General features: G+C 35.2%; 1 protein-coding gene across 4 annotated transcripts in view; it reads left to right on the top strand.

Annotated features, from left to right (window-relative positions):
- Positions 1-16,471, top strand: part of RO60 (Ro60, Y RNA binding protein) — a 30,719-nt gene extending 14,248 nt beyond the window's left edge. For 2 of the 4 annotated variants that reach the window (XM_023737012.1, XM_023737013.1), the window contains exons 2-9: positions 2,816-3,416; positions 8,047-8,267; positions 8,945-9,091; positions 9,357-9,494; positions 10,126-10,242; positions 11,054-11,167; positions 11,405-11,551; positions 12,900-13,179. In XM_023737012.1, the coding sequence (XP_023592780.1) occupies positions 2,837-3,416; positions 8,047-8,267; positions 8,945-9,091; positions 9,357-9,494; positions 10,126-10,242; positions 11,054-11,167; positions 11,405-11,551; positions 12,900-13,052 (1,617 nt within the window). In that variant the 5' untranslated portion in view covers positions 2,816-2,836 and the 3' untranslated portion in view covers positions 13,053-13,179. Of the gene's footprint in view, positions 1-2,815; positions 3,417-6,294; positions 6,350-8,046; positions 8,268-8,944; positions 9,092-9,356; positions 9,495-10,125; positions 10,243-11,053; positions 11,168-11,404; positions 11,552-12,899 lie in introns of those variants that run through there. The other 2 variants (XM_023737014.1, XM_004382554.3) reach the window with 2 other exon arrangements.
- Positions 16,472-16,576: the final 105 nt, after the last annotated feature.

Raw genomic sequence — 16,576 nt, 5'->3', positions numbered from 1 at the left:
ATTTAGCATTAATTTTATCCTCCTTTGCTCACTGATAGGACTTTTCTATTAGAGCACTTAATTACAGTTTGCTTTGTGTTGTGTATATACCTCTACCTCCCCAAACAGATTTCCCCAAGGGCAAGAATTTTTTTTTTTCTTTTGGTCATTCTAATGAAACAGAAATAATCTTTGTGTCTTATACGTCGTATGTATTCAATAAATGCTGGTTGAGTTTGTTTTGTTTTTTGCCATGTGTACCATTGCTCACGCTCACCTGTGAGAGCCGGAACTCAAAGAGACTGCCTTGTTTTTCCAGGTCTCATAAGTTTTCCACCTTTGACAGGGTACAGTCTTACCACTTTTCTGTCACTATTAGTGGAAAATATTTGAGTTTTCTTTCTCTGACTGGTTTCTGCATTACACAGGTTCTGGCTTTCACAGGGTTTACTGTAGCATAGTCAGGAGACTTGTGGGACCTGGAGAAGCAGCTTTACTATAGTAAGGATAGTGGTGGACTGATAAAGTAGTGGACAACTGTGGTTACTTCATTCGAAAGATAAAGAGACATGTCATTGCCAGAAAGCTAGTTCTAGTAGTTTTAGAGATGGTAGAGGAAGAAAAAGTGAGGGTAGTTACAGATGACATAAACTATAAATGAGCATAATTGATAGGTTGTTAATCAGTTAAGATGTTCTCCACTAAAACAAACAGAAAACCAAAAGATATCTTAAACAGTAAGGATACATATGACATACGAATAATAGGAAATTTGTAAGTAGGGCTGTTCCAAGCAGCTCGATGATATCAAGGACCCAGGTTCCTTCCATTTTTTTCCTGCCCTGCATCCTTACATATTTATTGACTAGTCCTGGTAAACTGGCTCCCCTCATGGTCTTAGTATGGCTGCCACCACTGTAGGCATGACTTGCATGAAAATGTCTCGAGGCAGAAAAGAAAAGCCTAACCCCGTTTTAAGAGTGAAGAAAACCTCAGAAGTATTCCCAGCTGACTTCTTATTGTGTCGTATTGACCAGAGTTGTGACATATGCCCAGTGCCTATACCAGTCATGTGGGAAGAGAAATTATGGCGCCATTATTGAGCCCAGGTCCAGCATCACCTGATGTAATCTGACATCGTCAGAACTCATCTACATGCACAAGGGAGAAGAATCAGGATCAGCACAAAGCTGTTTCCTGTGAAGTGGCGGTCAGCTATACCTCCACTCTCCAACTTTTTCACCATTTCTGACACCAGCCATCCCCCCCCCCACCATGGCACACTCTACTTCTCTGCTGGATTCGATAATTTCTTGCAGTGGCCACACAGAACTCAACAGACCATGGGGTTTATTAGAGAAGTAACAGGCTACAACTCGGGAACAGGATATAACTCAGGAGACAAGATCAACTTCGTCAGTCAGGACAGCTTCCAACCAGGCCAGCTCTCAGCTCCTTCTCAGCCATGACAGACAATGGCACTTCTCTCAGAGGAACTAGCTGATATCCCATCCAGGCCTCTGCTGCTGGGCTTCTAGGTATCTGCCCTGCTCGGGCAAGTGTTAACAGCTCTTTTAGCTCTGCCAACAAGTACCTAAAGGTACCCCGCTCCACCAGCAAGCCTTCTGCCCGAAGGCACTCAGCTCGCTCTCAGTGGGCTTGTAGCCAGCAGTCTTCTGGTCCCGTGGTTCCCACTGCTTATACTGCTGCCGCCATTTCTCTGTAACTGGCAATGCTGTGCTTGCCACCATTTCTTACCATCTTGCACCATTTTCAGTGTGACGGCTCTCTCTTCAGGGACTAGGAGGTTCTCAGCACAAGGACCCTGGGTCCAAAGGACATGTTCCTCTCCAGACTCTTCTTGATGGTAGTGAGGCCCCTCTTTAACCTCTGTGAGATTGGCCCTTAAATAACCCTAGCAGGATGGCAAAACTGACCAATCCTACGAGTTACTTGATCCTATTGGGTGGTTTTATTTGCATACTAAATTGACCAATTCCTGCAAGGTTCATGAAATAGACCAAGTACAGGTCAGACTGTGGCCCAACCAGCCATTTTTGGCATAATTATAAACCCAGGGCCAGAAAGGCTATGTATAAAGAGAAGTCCATTGCATTGCACCTGGGAACTTGTGATAAGCACAAATTCTTGGGCCTCACCTCAGACCTACTGAACAAGAAGGAAACTCTCAGGGCTGGGACCCACCAATTGTGTTTTAGCAAGCACTTCAGGAAATTCTGATGCACACAAAGTTTGAGAACCACTGGCTATAGCAATCAAAATTCCTTCCTTGGGGCTAGAGAAAGACCTAACGTCCCCTGAAGGACATGACTGGTTCTTCAGGGAGTAAGATCTTAGTGGTGGCTACTGTTGCTGCCCACCCCCCACTTATTCTTCTGTCTACACCTCAAGACCCCATACTAACCTACCTGCTTAATCTCAGAAGCAACACATGGTATCTCAGTCATGTGGCTACTTAGTTGTTGCTTGTAATGCTCATACCACCATGGCTGTAGTCTAGTTTGTTTGCTTTGGAGGATTCAGAGTTTCCTTAAGTTGTAAAAATCGAAATACAAAACAAAAACACTTTATAAACTATTTAAGTGGTTATCTCTGGATAGTCAGATGTTTTTTTCTTTCATTTTCTGCCTTTTCTGATTTTTCATAACATTTATATTGATTTTAAATTAAGAGACATTTACTGAGTTCAAAAGAGATTTTTAAATTAAAAATTCTGTGACAGATTTCAGTAAGCATAGATTAATAAATATTGCCTTCCTTTTTATAATTTTCCTGTTTTTATCTAGCTGTAATAATGTTTTGCTTTTTTTGATAGTTTTTCTAAAAGACAGAAAAAATGGAGGAGTCAATAAACCAAATGCAACCACTGAATGAGAAGCAGATAGCCAATTCTGAAGATGGATATGTATGGCAAGTTACTGACATGAATCGACTACACCGGTTCTTATGTTTTGGTTCTGAAGGTGGGACTTACTATATCAAAGAACAGAAGTTGGGCCTTGAAAATGCTGAAGCTTTAATTAGGTTAATTGAAGATGGCAGAGGATGTGAAGTGATACAGGAAATAAAGTTGTTTAGTCAAGAAGGCAGAACCGCAAAGCAGGAGCCCATGCTCTTTGCACTTGCCATTTGTTCCCAGTGTTCGGACATAAGCACAAAACAAGCAGCATTTAAAGCTGTTTCTGAAGTTTGTCGTATTCCTACCCATCTCTTTACTTTTATCCAGTTTAAGAAAGATCTGAAGGAAAGCATGAAATGTGGTATGTGGGGTCGTGCCCTCCGGAAGGCTGTAGCGGACTGGTACAATGAAAAAGGTGGCATGGCTCTTGCCCTGGCAGTTACAAAATATAAACAAAGAAATGGCTGGTCTCACAAAGATCTACTGAGATTGTCACATCTTAAACCTTCCAGTGAAGGTAAGCATAAGATCCTCATGGTGGGGGGCGGGGAGGGTTGTTCCAATAAATAGCAAATTTTTATTTGACATAAGGCAATGGTATAATATTTTCCAGAAATAACCTTTAATTCTCCAGAGATAGCATTAATTCAAGTATTTTTAATCCTAACCTAGAACTAAAAACCTACCACAAGCAATCCAGACATTAATAGTCAAGAATTAAATGACAATTTACAGGTTAATATTCTAAATCTTAAAATGTTAACCATGCTAACTAGAATGTTCATATAAGGGACTACAGACTATGAAAGCAGCATGGACAAGTTTAATGTTGTAGAAACAAAGCAGCTCCTTGCCACTAGATGGCAGATAGCCAGGCTACACTCCTCTAGCCCCTTATCATTTTTTTCCCTCCCTGTCTTCCTAGGGGAGCCCTGGTGGCGTAGTGGTTAAGAACTTGGCTGCTAACCAAAATGTCGGCAGTTTGAATCCACCAGTCACTCCTTGGAAGCTATGGGGCAGTTCTACTCTGTCCTCTAGGGTCACTATGAGTTGGAATCGACTCAACTGCCACGGGTTAGGTTTGGTACATTTGATACGTGTCTTCCTAGGATATATGTTCCATAGAACCCAAAGGCTACCTGAAATAGTGTTGAATTTAACTAGCAATTCAGGATGTTAATTGCCTCCAGGCAATCAGCCAGAGAACATTGTTTTTCTGTGTCTGTGGGGTTGCTATGAGTTGAAATCCACTCAGTGGCAACTGGTTTTTGTTCTGTATGGGAAAAGACTTTTGAGCAGTTAATTAGAGCTACAAAGCTACAATAATTACTTAGTCTTTCTTAGAAGGGAAATAAGAAACACTCTTGAGCAAGTAATAGAAGTTCAGTATTTGTTCCTCGCTTTCCCTTCCACATGTATTGTACAGGCAGTCCCCGGGTTACAAATATCCGAACCAAATGCCTGACTTACATCTGACTCACGAACCAATGCCCCCCCCCAATAAAGCCTATTATGTTAAAAATTCAAGGTACGTACAGTGGTTCGCGTAGCAACAAACTTGGCAGTGTGCATCAAAACATTATTATTATTACTGTAATATTATGTTAAAGATGTTTTAGTGTATCTGGAAGTGTTTCTTTGATGTTTTTACGCATAGAAAGGTACACTATATACTAAGACAGACATTTGACTACTGTGCTGATTTATGTACAGATTCGACTTAAAGTCAGACTTAGGAACGGAACTGGTTTGTAATCCAGGGACTGCCTATGCAGTAAAACATGTGAGGGCCAGAACTCAACAGTACTGCCTTGTTTCTTCAGGTCTCACATGTATTCCACCTTCATCAGGGTGCAGCTTACCACTTTTCTGTCGTTCTTCATTAGTGGAAAATATTTCCGTTTTCATTCTCTAGCAGATTTCCACCTTACACAGGTTCTGGCTTTCATAGGTTTTACTGTATAATGATGTCTTTGTGCACAGAATCTCCTCATTAATTTCTAATTTATCACTTTTTGACTGTAAATGGACTTTTTCAAATGAAATTTAAGCAGTAAATTATTGGAAATATTTATATTTGAACGCACATTTGTATTTTGATTTTTTATTGTATTTACATGCTTTTTAAAAATAGTTGAATAATACAGAAATATATAATGCAGAAAGTATAAGTCTGCCCCTTCAAAAAAATGACTACATACAATACGTTATATCTTACTCCAGATTTTTCCTAAACATATAGTACTATAAACTAGCTTTTTTTATAAAACAATGTTACTTATTCTCCTTGTTTCAATTGAAAGTATATTATTAATAGTTTTCTAGGCCAATAGAAATAGTTCTGTGTACATATAGACACACCATTGTATAATTTATTTAACTAGTGTCTAACTAGTAGGCAAGTAGTTTCCAGGTTTTTTTTACTATTACAAAATACTGCAGTGAAGTAATTTGTGTGACTATTTCTATAATGGTTAAGTCGTTAAATAGAAATACTGGAACAAAGCAATTGGCATATAGATTTTATGTTTTGAAAGATAGTTCCAAAGACTGCAGAACTAATTTACATTTCCACAAACAGTATATGAGAGTGGCCAGTTTCCCCACATTTGAAGACTGAGTATCATTAATGTTTTTAATCTTAGTCAGTGGTTAGGTGAAAAAGTCATTCGAATTTGCAATTTGGGAGTACTCTTTTTTTCGTGTACTAAGTATTTGTATTTTTTTCTGTGGATTGTATTGTATCCTTGCCCTTTTATCCATTGGGTTGCTATTGTTTTTAACATTGATTATAATTACTGCTCATTCATTCAACAAAGATTTATTGAGCACTTACTATGGATGGGTACTGTTGGATACATATTATAGCAGTTAATAATTATTATATACATTACATTGCATTTTTCCCTAGTTCTTTGTCTTTCAATATTGGGGGGAGGGGGTGTTTCTAATATACTAAAGTTTGGAATTTTGATGTAATCAAACTTAACTGTTTTTCTTTCATAGATTTTGAGATTTCGTTTTAGGTTTGGAAAGGCCTTTTCCAACTAATATCATAAAAGTATTTATCTATGGTTTTCTTTCTAACATAGTCATGGTTTTGTTACATTTAAATCTGTGATTCTGTATACGAAGGATGTAGGGATCCAGCTTTATTTATTTATTCATTAAGACGCTACATGGTAGCGTGGAGTGAGTACTGGACTAAGAGGAAGACCGCCTACATGCTACTTTTGATTGTATAAATTAGTTTCTGAACTTGTGCAGATAATTTTTCTGGACTTTGGTTTCTTGGTCTATAAAATGAGGCATTAAATGTTCCCTAAATTTACTCTCACATATAAGATTCTTTATTCTAAATTGAAACCTTATAATACCAGCAATCTCATGTTTAGGTATAAGGGATGCCTAAGCTTCTCAGACTGAAAAGAATTTTGAAACAAACTCCAAGTAAGCTACAAATAAGTAATATTTTAATACCTTAACTGAAATGTGCATTTATAATAGATAAAATAAGTCAATTAATCGAGTATTTATTGTGCAGCTACTGTGTAGCCAGCACAATTCTAGAACTGGGTTGTCTTAGTTATCTAGTGCTCCTATAACAGAAATACCACAAGTGGGTGACTTTAACAAACAGAAGTTTATTTTCTCACAGTTTAGGAGTCTAGGAATCCAAAATCAGGGTGCCAGTTCTAGGGGAAGGCTTTCTCTGTATGTTGGCTCTGGAGGAAGGTCCTTGTCTCTTTTAGCTTCTGCTCTTCTTCTTTTAGCATCCCTCTTCCCCCAGCTCTGCTCTCTCGCTTGCTTGTTTAATCTCTTTCATATCTCGAAAGAGATAGACTGAAGATGCACCCTAATCCTACCTCATCAACATAACAGACATAACGTAATTGTCATTAACATAACCTAATCCTGCCTCATCAACATATAGAGGTTAAGATTTACAACATATCACAAAATGGAGAATAATTACATCAGGTTATAAAATGGAGGACAACCATACAGTACTGGGGATCATGGCCTAGCCAGATTGACACATATTTTGGGGGGACACAATTCAATCCATAACTTGGGTAGAAAAAAATAATTATAAGACTGCCATTAAGAAATTTTTTCATTTTAGTTGGAAAAACAAAACAGAAGTTACACTTACATGAAACAATCAGTTAAGACAATATGAGATTTTGTAGCAAAATCTGGAAGATAGCAAGAATCAGAATAGTTTAGAAGTTCCTGCATATTAATACTGACTTTTGATAAAATGATTTCAGATTAGAGTTCAGAAATAGCACATGAGTTGAATCTGGCTTAGAGATTTTTTTTTTTTTTTTTTGGTTGCATGATATTTTAGGGGGAAAAATTAATTCTTTGCCAGCATTTTAAAAATAAAAAGACTTCACATGAAAATCGATATTCTGACTTCTCTTGAACATACATTTTCTTAGCACTTGGCTAAAATGCTTGTCACAGCATGCTCTCTTCAATTCACCACATACAGTGATAACCACTTTGTATTATATCAGTATATTATGTCACTGTGCCTGTTTCACTTATTTATTTTACCTGCCCTCCCCCACAATAGAGATCTGAATTTGAAAATTCAGTCCCCACCTTTTATAGTGGAAATTAAGGAAAGATCATGCAGCTTATTTGTTGGCAAAGACTAGAACCCAGATTTACTCACCCCAAATCCAAAGCTCTTTCTACTATTAAATGTAGAAGGAATGAAAAAATATTTAATTATTTTCATCTTTTTTTTTTTTTTTAATTTGGCTTGTAATGCTTTCTTAGCTATAAAAACAAATAAAAATTACCTACGTACCTATTTATCTCCACTTATCTCTACTATTCAAAAATGCATATTTATTCAGCACCTGAAAGGGGCAAGTGAACAGAAGATTAACTGAGATAGATCCATACACTTGTAAATTGTTCTAGGATTTTGGACCTGAGGTAGGCACTGCCTACCAAAATTTCTAATTCTGGTGTCTCCAAAAAAAAACTCTGTAATAAAATGACTTAAGATACAGGTTTTTCTCCCCTAAAAACTCATTATGACTGTTATATCATATATTCTCAGTTAACATGTTCTATTTTTTTAACCTGTAATCCTACATGTCTTTTTAATTCTTTGTTTTGTTAAGGACTTGCCATTGTGACCAAATATATTACAAAGGGCTGGAAAGAGGTCCATGAATTGTATAAGGAAAAAGCACTTTCTGTGGAAACTGAAAAATTATTAAAATATTTGGAAGCTGTAGAGAAAGTTAAGCGAACAAAAGATGAACTGGAAGTCATTCATCTAATAGAAGAGCATAGATTAGTTAGAGAACATCTTCTAACAAATCACTTAAAGTCTAAAGAGGTGAGTAAATATAGTATGTGATTAAACAGGTCCCTGAATGGTGCAAATGGTTAGAACTGAACTACTAACCTAAAGTTTGGTGGTTTGAACCCACCTAGTGGGGCCACGGAAGAAAGACCAGATGATCTACTTCTGTCAAGATTACAACCAAGAAAACCCTATGGAGCAGTTCTACTGTGTAACACATGGAGTCGCCATGGGTCGGAATCGACTCAACAGCAACAAGTTTGTTTTTTGGTTTATATGGTTAAACATGAATAATTGTATTATATGTTTAAAAAGGATAAACATGCAACTATATATTCATTACTTCTTTTTTTAAGAAAGAAATTAACTATATCTTGATATTAATGTTTATTTAAAACACCTTTCACAAATGCCTGGAGTGTAGTTGGCATTCAGTAAGTGTAGTTCCACTCCAGAAAATATCGTGGTTGATATGCCTTGCCAATTAAAACAAAATTGTCCTGTGCAGTTCCTTTCAATATGCTTCACTTCCTTATGCTAGTAAAGAACAAGTTAGCTTATGTGATAAACCTTTGACCAATTGGCACAGCTTTTCTAAAACTACTCTGAACCCCAGATTTAATGCTTAGAAAGTATATTATGAATATTATGTTAACACCCAGTTCATTTCCCCTTAATTCCTTAATCTTCTGTCTATGTTACTGCAATAGGTATGGAAGGCTTTATTGCAAGAAATGCCTCTTACTGCATTACTAAGGAATCTAGGAAAGATGACTGCTAATTCAGTGCTTGAACCAGGAAATTCAGAAGTGTCTTCAGTATGTGAAAAACTGTGTAATGAAAAACTGTTAAAAAAGGTAAGCATTCTCAGTGCCGTTTCTTAGTGCTTCTGATTCAAAAAGTTGGCTTCTAAATTTTGGAAATGCAGTTAGGTGTTCTGAGATTTTTCTCATAAACCAAGTTGCATTTTGACTTTTAAATGTAAGGTTACTGTGTGTTCATTTTTTTTTTTTAAAGATATTTACTAGATACAATAACATGAAAATGCAAGGAAGATTACATAATTATTGTTATTTCTAACTTTAATTTTGCGTTTACTTTCCGTCTTTGTCTTGTTTCTAGGCTCGTATACATCCATTTCATGTTTTACTTGCACTAGAAACTTACAAAACAGGGCATGGGCTCAGAGGAAAACTGAAGTGGCAACCTGATAATGAAATTTTGAAAGCTTTGGATGACGCTTTTTACAAAACATTTAAGGTAATGATTTGATGTAATATCTTATAAAAACATTTAATGGCCGTATTAATAATTAAAACCATTTGGGATTAGGTATTAGTTTGTTTTTCCTTAGTTTATATAAGTAAAGGTATATGATAAATCTTGTAAGTTGATATGAGTCAAGTGTTCTCCCTGCCTTTGAGTAGCAACCAGTTATCCGAAGATCATTTTGGTAGTTTTAAGTTGCCAAATTTAAAAATTTGCATTCCTGTGGGGACCTTTGATGTGGTCTTCTGTCTTCTGTTTCTCTGCCTTGATAGGAAGTGATTTTTTAGGAATGGAAATCCTGTATCAGAGCCAAACGTTAACATTTTGGTTTTAAAAATTTCATGTTAGAAATTCTTACACTACTTCAGTGACAAAGACTTAAAATATATATATGTGTGTGGTTCCTTTAAATAAAATTAGTACACAGGTTATCTTACTTGCTTTGTATTAGTGTTAGTAAAAGCTAAGCATGTTGAAATAATTGTCAGTCAAAATACCAGAAAGCTTGTTATCATAGCCTTTGAACGAAAGGTAGTGAGCAAGTATGATTTGTTATAAATGTAATCTACTTATAATTTCTACGATTTCATTTAATGATTGTTGTATTTTGTTCTCTCTTTAGACAGTTAAGCCAACCGGAAAGCGTTTCTTGCTGGCTGTTGACGTCAGTGCTTCTATGAACCAAAGAGTTTTGGGTAGTATACTCAACGCCAGCACAGTTGCTGCAGCAATGTGCATGGTGAGAAAACTAAAACGATCCACAATGTTTTTCTACTCTAAAAGTGTTTAGAATGGGGCAAAACTATAAAGTTAGATACGATCAGGAATTATGTTTTCACTTATTTGTGTTTCTCCAACTTTGCTGGCACATTTTTCTACCCTTTTATAACTGAAGACAATTTTATAAAGCAAAATTTTAAGTATTGAAAAAGGCCATGTCCAAAGAATTATAAGAAGAAATGTTTTAATTTTTACAACAAAAGATTAAATATTAATAGTATTTTTGAGAAAGCAGATAATGCTTAGAAAAATTATTTAATGAATATAGTCAGAAGACTTCAGTTCTAGCCTGTCACTGGATAGCCGATAAATCACAGGTGTGCTTCTTAGCTTTTCTTCTGTGACTTTATTCCTTATTTAATATCATGAGAATATATGCTCAATATGCTTCAAAGGATTGTTGTGAGAACTAGTTTCTTTGTGAAAGTACTTTGAAAACTATACTACTGTTACTATATAGTTCCAAAACAGTACAGGTTTTGTAGTAACATTAACATTATAGAGTGTTTCTCTTAAAGTTGAAGTTTTAGAAACTTCTAAATACAGTAAAACCTGCGAAAGCCAGAAACTTTTCAGAGAAAGAAAACTAAAATATCTTCCACTAAAACAAGTGATAGGAAAGTGGTAAGACTCTACCTTGTCAAAGGCGGAAAACTTGCAAGACCCAGAAAAACAAAGCAGTCCCATCGAGTTCCAGCTCTCACACGTTTCACTGTACTGTATTCAGTTCCTCAAAATCTGCTGAAAATTACTACTGTTGAATTTTTCAGGTTGTCACACGGACAGAAAAAGATTCTTATGTAGTTGCTTTTTCAGATGAAATGGTACCATGTCCAGTTACTGCAGATATGACCTTACAAGAGGTTTTAATGGCTATGAATCAGGTAAGAAAGTAATTTATTAAGTTTACTTAACATTATGTAATAGTTTTATATTAATATGACTTATGAGAACAGATTGTTTTACCGTCATTTTCTCATGAGAAGCACAAAATCAGAAAAATACATACAGGCTTTGGGAAGGCCTATATATTGGCTCTAAACAAAAAGATAATGTAAAAAGTAGTACTGTTTGTGTGGAAACTAGGGCACTTATTTTTATTTGTTTTTGTTCTGAGTTAGATACCAGCAGGGGGAACTGATTGCTCTCTTCCAATGATTTGGGCTCAGAAAACAAACACAGCTGCTGATGTCTTCATAGTATTCACTGATAATGAGACCTTTGCTGGAAGTGTCCATCCTGCTGTTGCTCTAAGGGAGTATCGGAAGGTAAAATGAGTCCTAATATTTTTTCTCACCCCAGATAATAATCATTTCTCAAATAGTCATTATCTTTTTCAAAAAATGTTACTAAAGGTAGTTCTATACCTTTGTATAGGTGTTCAATGCCAGTTATGGATTCAGCAGTACTTGAAATAAGGAAATATACTGGCCACACATATGTAATGTTTTTTCAGCCAATTCCAATGCTATATATTGCTAATAATATCCTTTGCAAGCAATATTTTTAGTAGTAATCAGCAGAAATATATATTTTACCTTAGCTATAATTTTTTGAATGATTCAGTGTGCTCCTTGAAAAATTAGAAGTATCGTGTGAATTTTGCTACAGGACTTCATAAGATTAAAGCAAAGCTATAATCTGTGTTTTAAGTTTCATGGATATTTCTGTGTTCTAATCAGTGCTCCCCAATAGGACTTCCAGAAATGATAGAAATGTTCTATATCTGCACTGTGTAATCTAATAGCCACTAGCCACAGGGGGCTGTAGGACACTTGAAATGTGGCTAATGCTACTGGAAGCAGAAAAAGAACTTGATGAAGAGCAGTGGCTCTCAGTGGGTTCTCCTCCAGCAGCCTCAGCATCACCTAGGACCTTGTTATAAACACAAATTCCGGGGAACCATAAAAGGTCTGCTGAATCAGAAACTATGGGAACAGGACCCAGCAATCTATATTTTAACAAGCCCTGCAGGAGATGCTGATGCACGTTTGAGTTTAATAACCACAGGTGAATAAATTTTGGAGTCAGGACAGCCTGGGTTCTGAGTCCTGAGTCTGTCTCTTCTACTGACTGTGAACTTCAGCAGATTACTTAACTGCTGTAAGTCATAGTTAATAGTGCCTACTTTGGGGGTTGTTACAACAGTGATACTAGATAAATTACTTACAGAGCTTATTACAGTGTTGGACATAGTGCACACTCACTAATTATTAGTTTTTTGTAAAACTCACTTACTTTAACCTTAAATTGTAGCTATAGAGGATGATACAAATTCTTCCACGGGACATGTGAAGATTGTACATATCAAAGTCATAGGCCAAGTTGATAATTCCAGAGAATTCTTTATATACAGCCACACACACTGTCCCAGTGTTTGAGATGTTGATAAAATTGTCTGACTCCCCTAATACCCTGACAGATTTTGTAAGCACAAAGTACCCAGGCTACTTATGGAGGACTCTACCCTGAAATATGGCAAATTTTATGGAGAGGGAAAAAAAATAACTTTGTAATGAAAAGCTGTAGTATAGAGATTTTAGAGTATTTTAATTTTGGAGGGTATTTGCTTTCTTAAATTTTATTTTTAAATATCCTTTTGATCTTTTCGTACAGAAAATGGGGATTCCAGCCAAATTGATTGTTTGTGGAATGACATCAAATGGTTTTACCATTGCAGACCCAGATGATCGAGGCATGTTGGATATGTGTGGATTTGATACTGGAGCTCTGGATGTAATTCGAAATTTCACATTAGATGTGATTTAAGCACCAGCATGATCTAAGAGGTCCACTGCCATCAGTGGATCTTGCTAAAAAATACACAGCTACTTCCCAGCTAATCTTAATCCAGTGAAAGATGATATAGTATGTGCGTGATGGAAAGTTACTTTACAAAAAAAAGGATGAAGAAGAAAAAAGATGAGCCCAAAGTTCTGTCTACTAAACTAACTCTTGGGAAGTAGCATCAGAACACACGTTAGCTTCCTCTGAGAGAGAGGACTTCTTGTTGATAGACACTGTAAAACAGCTCAACAGTAGAATAGTTATTTCTTTGGGGAGTAAGAACATTTGTACTTAAAAGAAGTAACAGCCAAAAAAAGTGCAGGTAGTTCCATATCATGACATTCTAACAGCTTGTCTGAGAAGTTTTCTTAAATGTTTTCATTGGGAAAGGACAACTTTGATAACTTCTAAATACTCTGAAATGCACTAGACCATGTTACTGTGATGGAATATGAAAATCATCTGTAAACTTTTATACTGAAGGGGGAAAATGCTGACATTTGATTAAATTTTGAGTTTTTACCAATTCTTTTCAGAGTCTTCTAAGATCACGTAAATAACAACTTATTCAATGAAAAAACTATTTTATTTCTAATGAGAAGAGACTAAAGTGTGTGCCAAGGAAGCCTATATTATTGCCACGAGTAAGGGGTGTGACTTAACAGTTCCTCTGAATTACAACATAGATAACATGTACTCATGCTTTCTGTTTTTCATGTTTCAACCATTTAACTCCCCCATCCATAATGTTAAAGTATAACAATTTTCAACTATAACCAGATTAGCTTTTTACTTCTAAAAATATTAACTTTTTTTTTTTTTTTTAGCCAATTACAAATTGGTTTTAGATACTTCCTAATTTTAAAAATGTCATTTGCCTCCTTTTTGTCCAGTAATCATTTTGTGGCAAACTTTTTTTTTAAAGTTTGAAACATGACACTAGATTTATTATTGTTGTTGTGGTACAAATATATATAACCCAACATTTGCCAGGTTCACATTTTTTACATGTACAATTGTGTAACATTGATTACGTTAGCAGACATTCTTTTTTGATAGTGGAAAAAAATAATAAAGCAGCTAGGTCCTTCAGGTTTGAAAGGCAATTTTTAGTACTGTATTACCACCAAGCAGTCTTGTAAGAAATTATTTCTTTTTTCTATTCGGTTTGTATATACTAAGCTTCCTTTACATTACACTAAAGTACAGTATTTACTTGAGCAAGTATCTCCTCTTCGTAGGGAGATTTAATATTAAAGCAACCTGTTGAAATGACAAAATCTTTGCTCATAATTTTATCATGGTTGTCAAAGGTAACTTACACATAAAACTTTGATTTGTATTCTTTGTCTTTTAAATATTGAGGATTTACTGTGGGATTTATAAAGCCTTTCTTACCGTTATGTGAAAAGTCAAACTAATAAATGTAAATTATAGCCTTTTACGTGTTTGGAGGTTAGAGGTTTTATAATTTGGGGAGAAAGGGGACTTCGGTAGTATTAGTTTATATAGATATTTTCCTCTGTTTCATGGGAAGTTTGGGCTCCAGGAGTGATAAGAAAATGTTCCTTTTCGAATTTTCAGCTGACGTATTAATGCTTGCTCTGATAGATGGCCATTCCTTCAGGGGAACTGGTAGCAGTTTTTAAATGGTGTGACTTACCTGGGATTTTCTTTTTTTTTTTGGTCAGCAAAGCTAATAATGGAAAAAAATGCATTGCTTTAGATCTTATAGTTATTTATGTGGTGGATTTGAAAACATTGTTTTTAACCCTCTGTCAAGCATTGAATTTAACATGTTAGCTACTTTTGATACATTAAAATGTTTTTCTGATTAAATTTAAAGTGTAAATCTAATCAAATTGTGTAATAGCTCTTGAATTCTTTAAATTCAAGGTTTTCTTAAATTTTAAATTATAATATGATCTTTTTATTCCTAACAGAAATGTTAAATGTAGTATAAAAATTTATTTCCTTTAGTTATGTACTATTTCTGTAGTACTTTTTGGAGCCCTGGTGGCGCAGTGGTTAAGAGCTCAGCTGCGGACCAAAAGATCGGCAGTTCAGATCCACCAGCCACTTCTTAGAAACCTTATGGAGCAGTTCTACTCTGTCCTGTAGGGTTGCTATGAGTCAGAATCAACTTGACAGCAACAGGTTTTTATAGTACTTTTAGACAGATATATCTAGGAGCTAATAATAAATCCATCAGAGAAAGATTAGACATGACCTTTTTGAAGTATTTAGCTAAGTCTAATTAATGGATTAGGGTTATGATTTAAGAAAAGAAGACCAAACAAACAAAAAAAAAGTAAAGGAAATCAACACAAAAAGTAACTTTATTTTCAAATCATGAATTTTACAGCTGGAAAAAACCTTATAAATTTTTCAGCTAACAACTTTTAAATTTTGATTAAAAATCTAAGGTCCAAAAGAGCATGACTTTGGAGCATTAGACTTAGAAATCACAGTCTCTTGAATCCCATTCCAGTATTCATTTCCCCAAAATATGGGAAGACTTCAGCTCAGAAGAGACTTTTCTCTTATTTAGATATTAGGAAACAATGTATATACATGATTGATTTAGGAATAGAGAAACAAGGAGATATGACCAGGTATACTTTTATAATTCATAGTAATCCTCAAGTACAATTAATGCTTGTTTAATAACTTGTGTTGATACATAGCATAATCCTATAGAAAAAAATAAAGAACTTTACCTCATTATAAATAAGACGTACTCAAGTGGTAAACAAGTTTTATTTTCTGAATTACTTTTAGGATTTCTGTCACATTAATATTTGGGGAAATGTTTTTAAAAACAATCTTGAGAAAAATAAACTTATTTCCTAGATAGTACGTAAATAGTTTCAGGATATACTTGTCTAACTAGTGAAACAAAAACTAATAAGCCTAACCCGCCCTGTTAGTTGAAATTTCTTAGAAATTCCATTTATTAACACTGTTGTATATTTAGTTATAGTAACTTTTATGGGGTTATTAGTGAGGCAAGATGCTAGTGGATTAAATTTAGTGTTACCTCTCTGGAACCTCTTCTCTTTATCTAACTTAACTGCGTGACTGAAGACAACTAATTTAACTTCTCTGATTTAATTTCACTATTTTTAAAAAGTAACATCTGATGCTTGGATCATAATGACTTTTTTTTTTTTTTTAAAGTTGAAATTGGAGGGAGGGCTTGCAATACAAGTTAAAACTTTTTTTTTTTTTTTTTTACTGAAAACATTCTTGTTAATACGTTTTGAAAGATAAATGTTTTAAAAAATAGCTCAGTAGGCCTTCTTAATTTTAACGACTCCTGAGCACAGTAGAACATTTTTCACAATGAAAGTGAGTACTGACCAACAAGTTACTATTCTCAAGAAACAGAAAAAGAACTATATGCCAAGTCTTAAAGAGACCTAGAGAAACAAACTCATATTCTAAATGAGGAGATGCTATTACCAAACATCTGCTTAATCTTTTAAAATAGCAGGTAAATCTCC

The sequence above is a fragment of the Trichechus manatus genome, unplaced genomic scaffold (genome assembly GCF_000243295.1).
Source record: "Trichechus manatus latirostris isolate Lorelei unplaced genomic scaffold, TriManLat1.0 scaffold00095, whole genome shotgun sequence".
NCBI classification, from domain to species: domain Eukaryota; kingdom Metazoa; phylum Chordata; class Mammalia; order Sirenia; family Trichechidae; genus Trichechus; species Trichechus manatus.
This window is presented reverse-complemented; position numbering and strand designations above follow the sequence as displayed.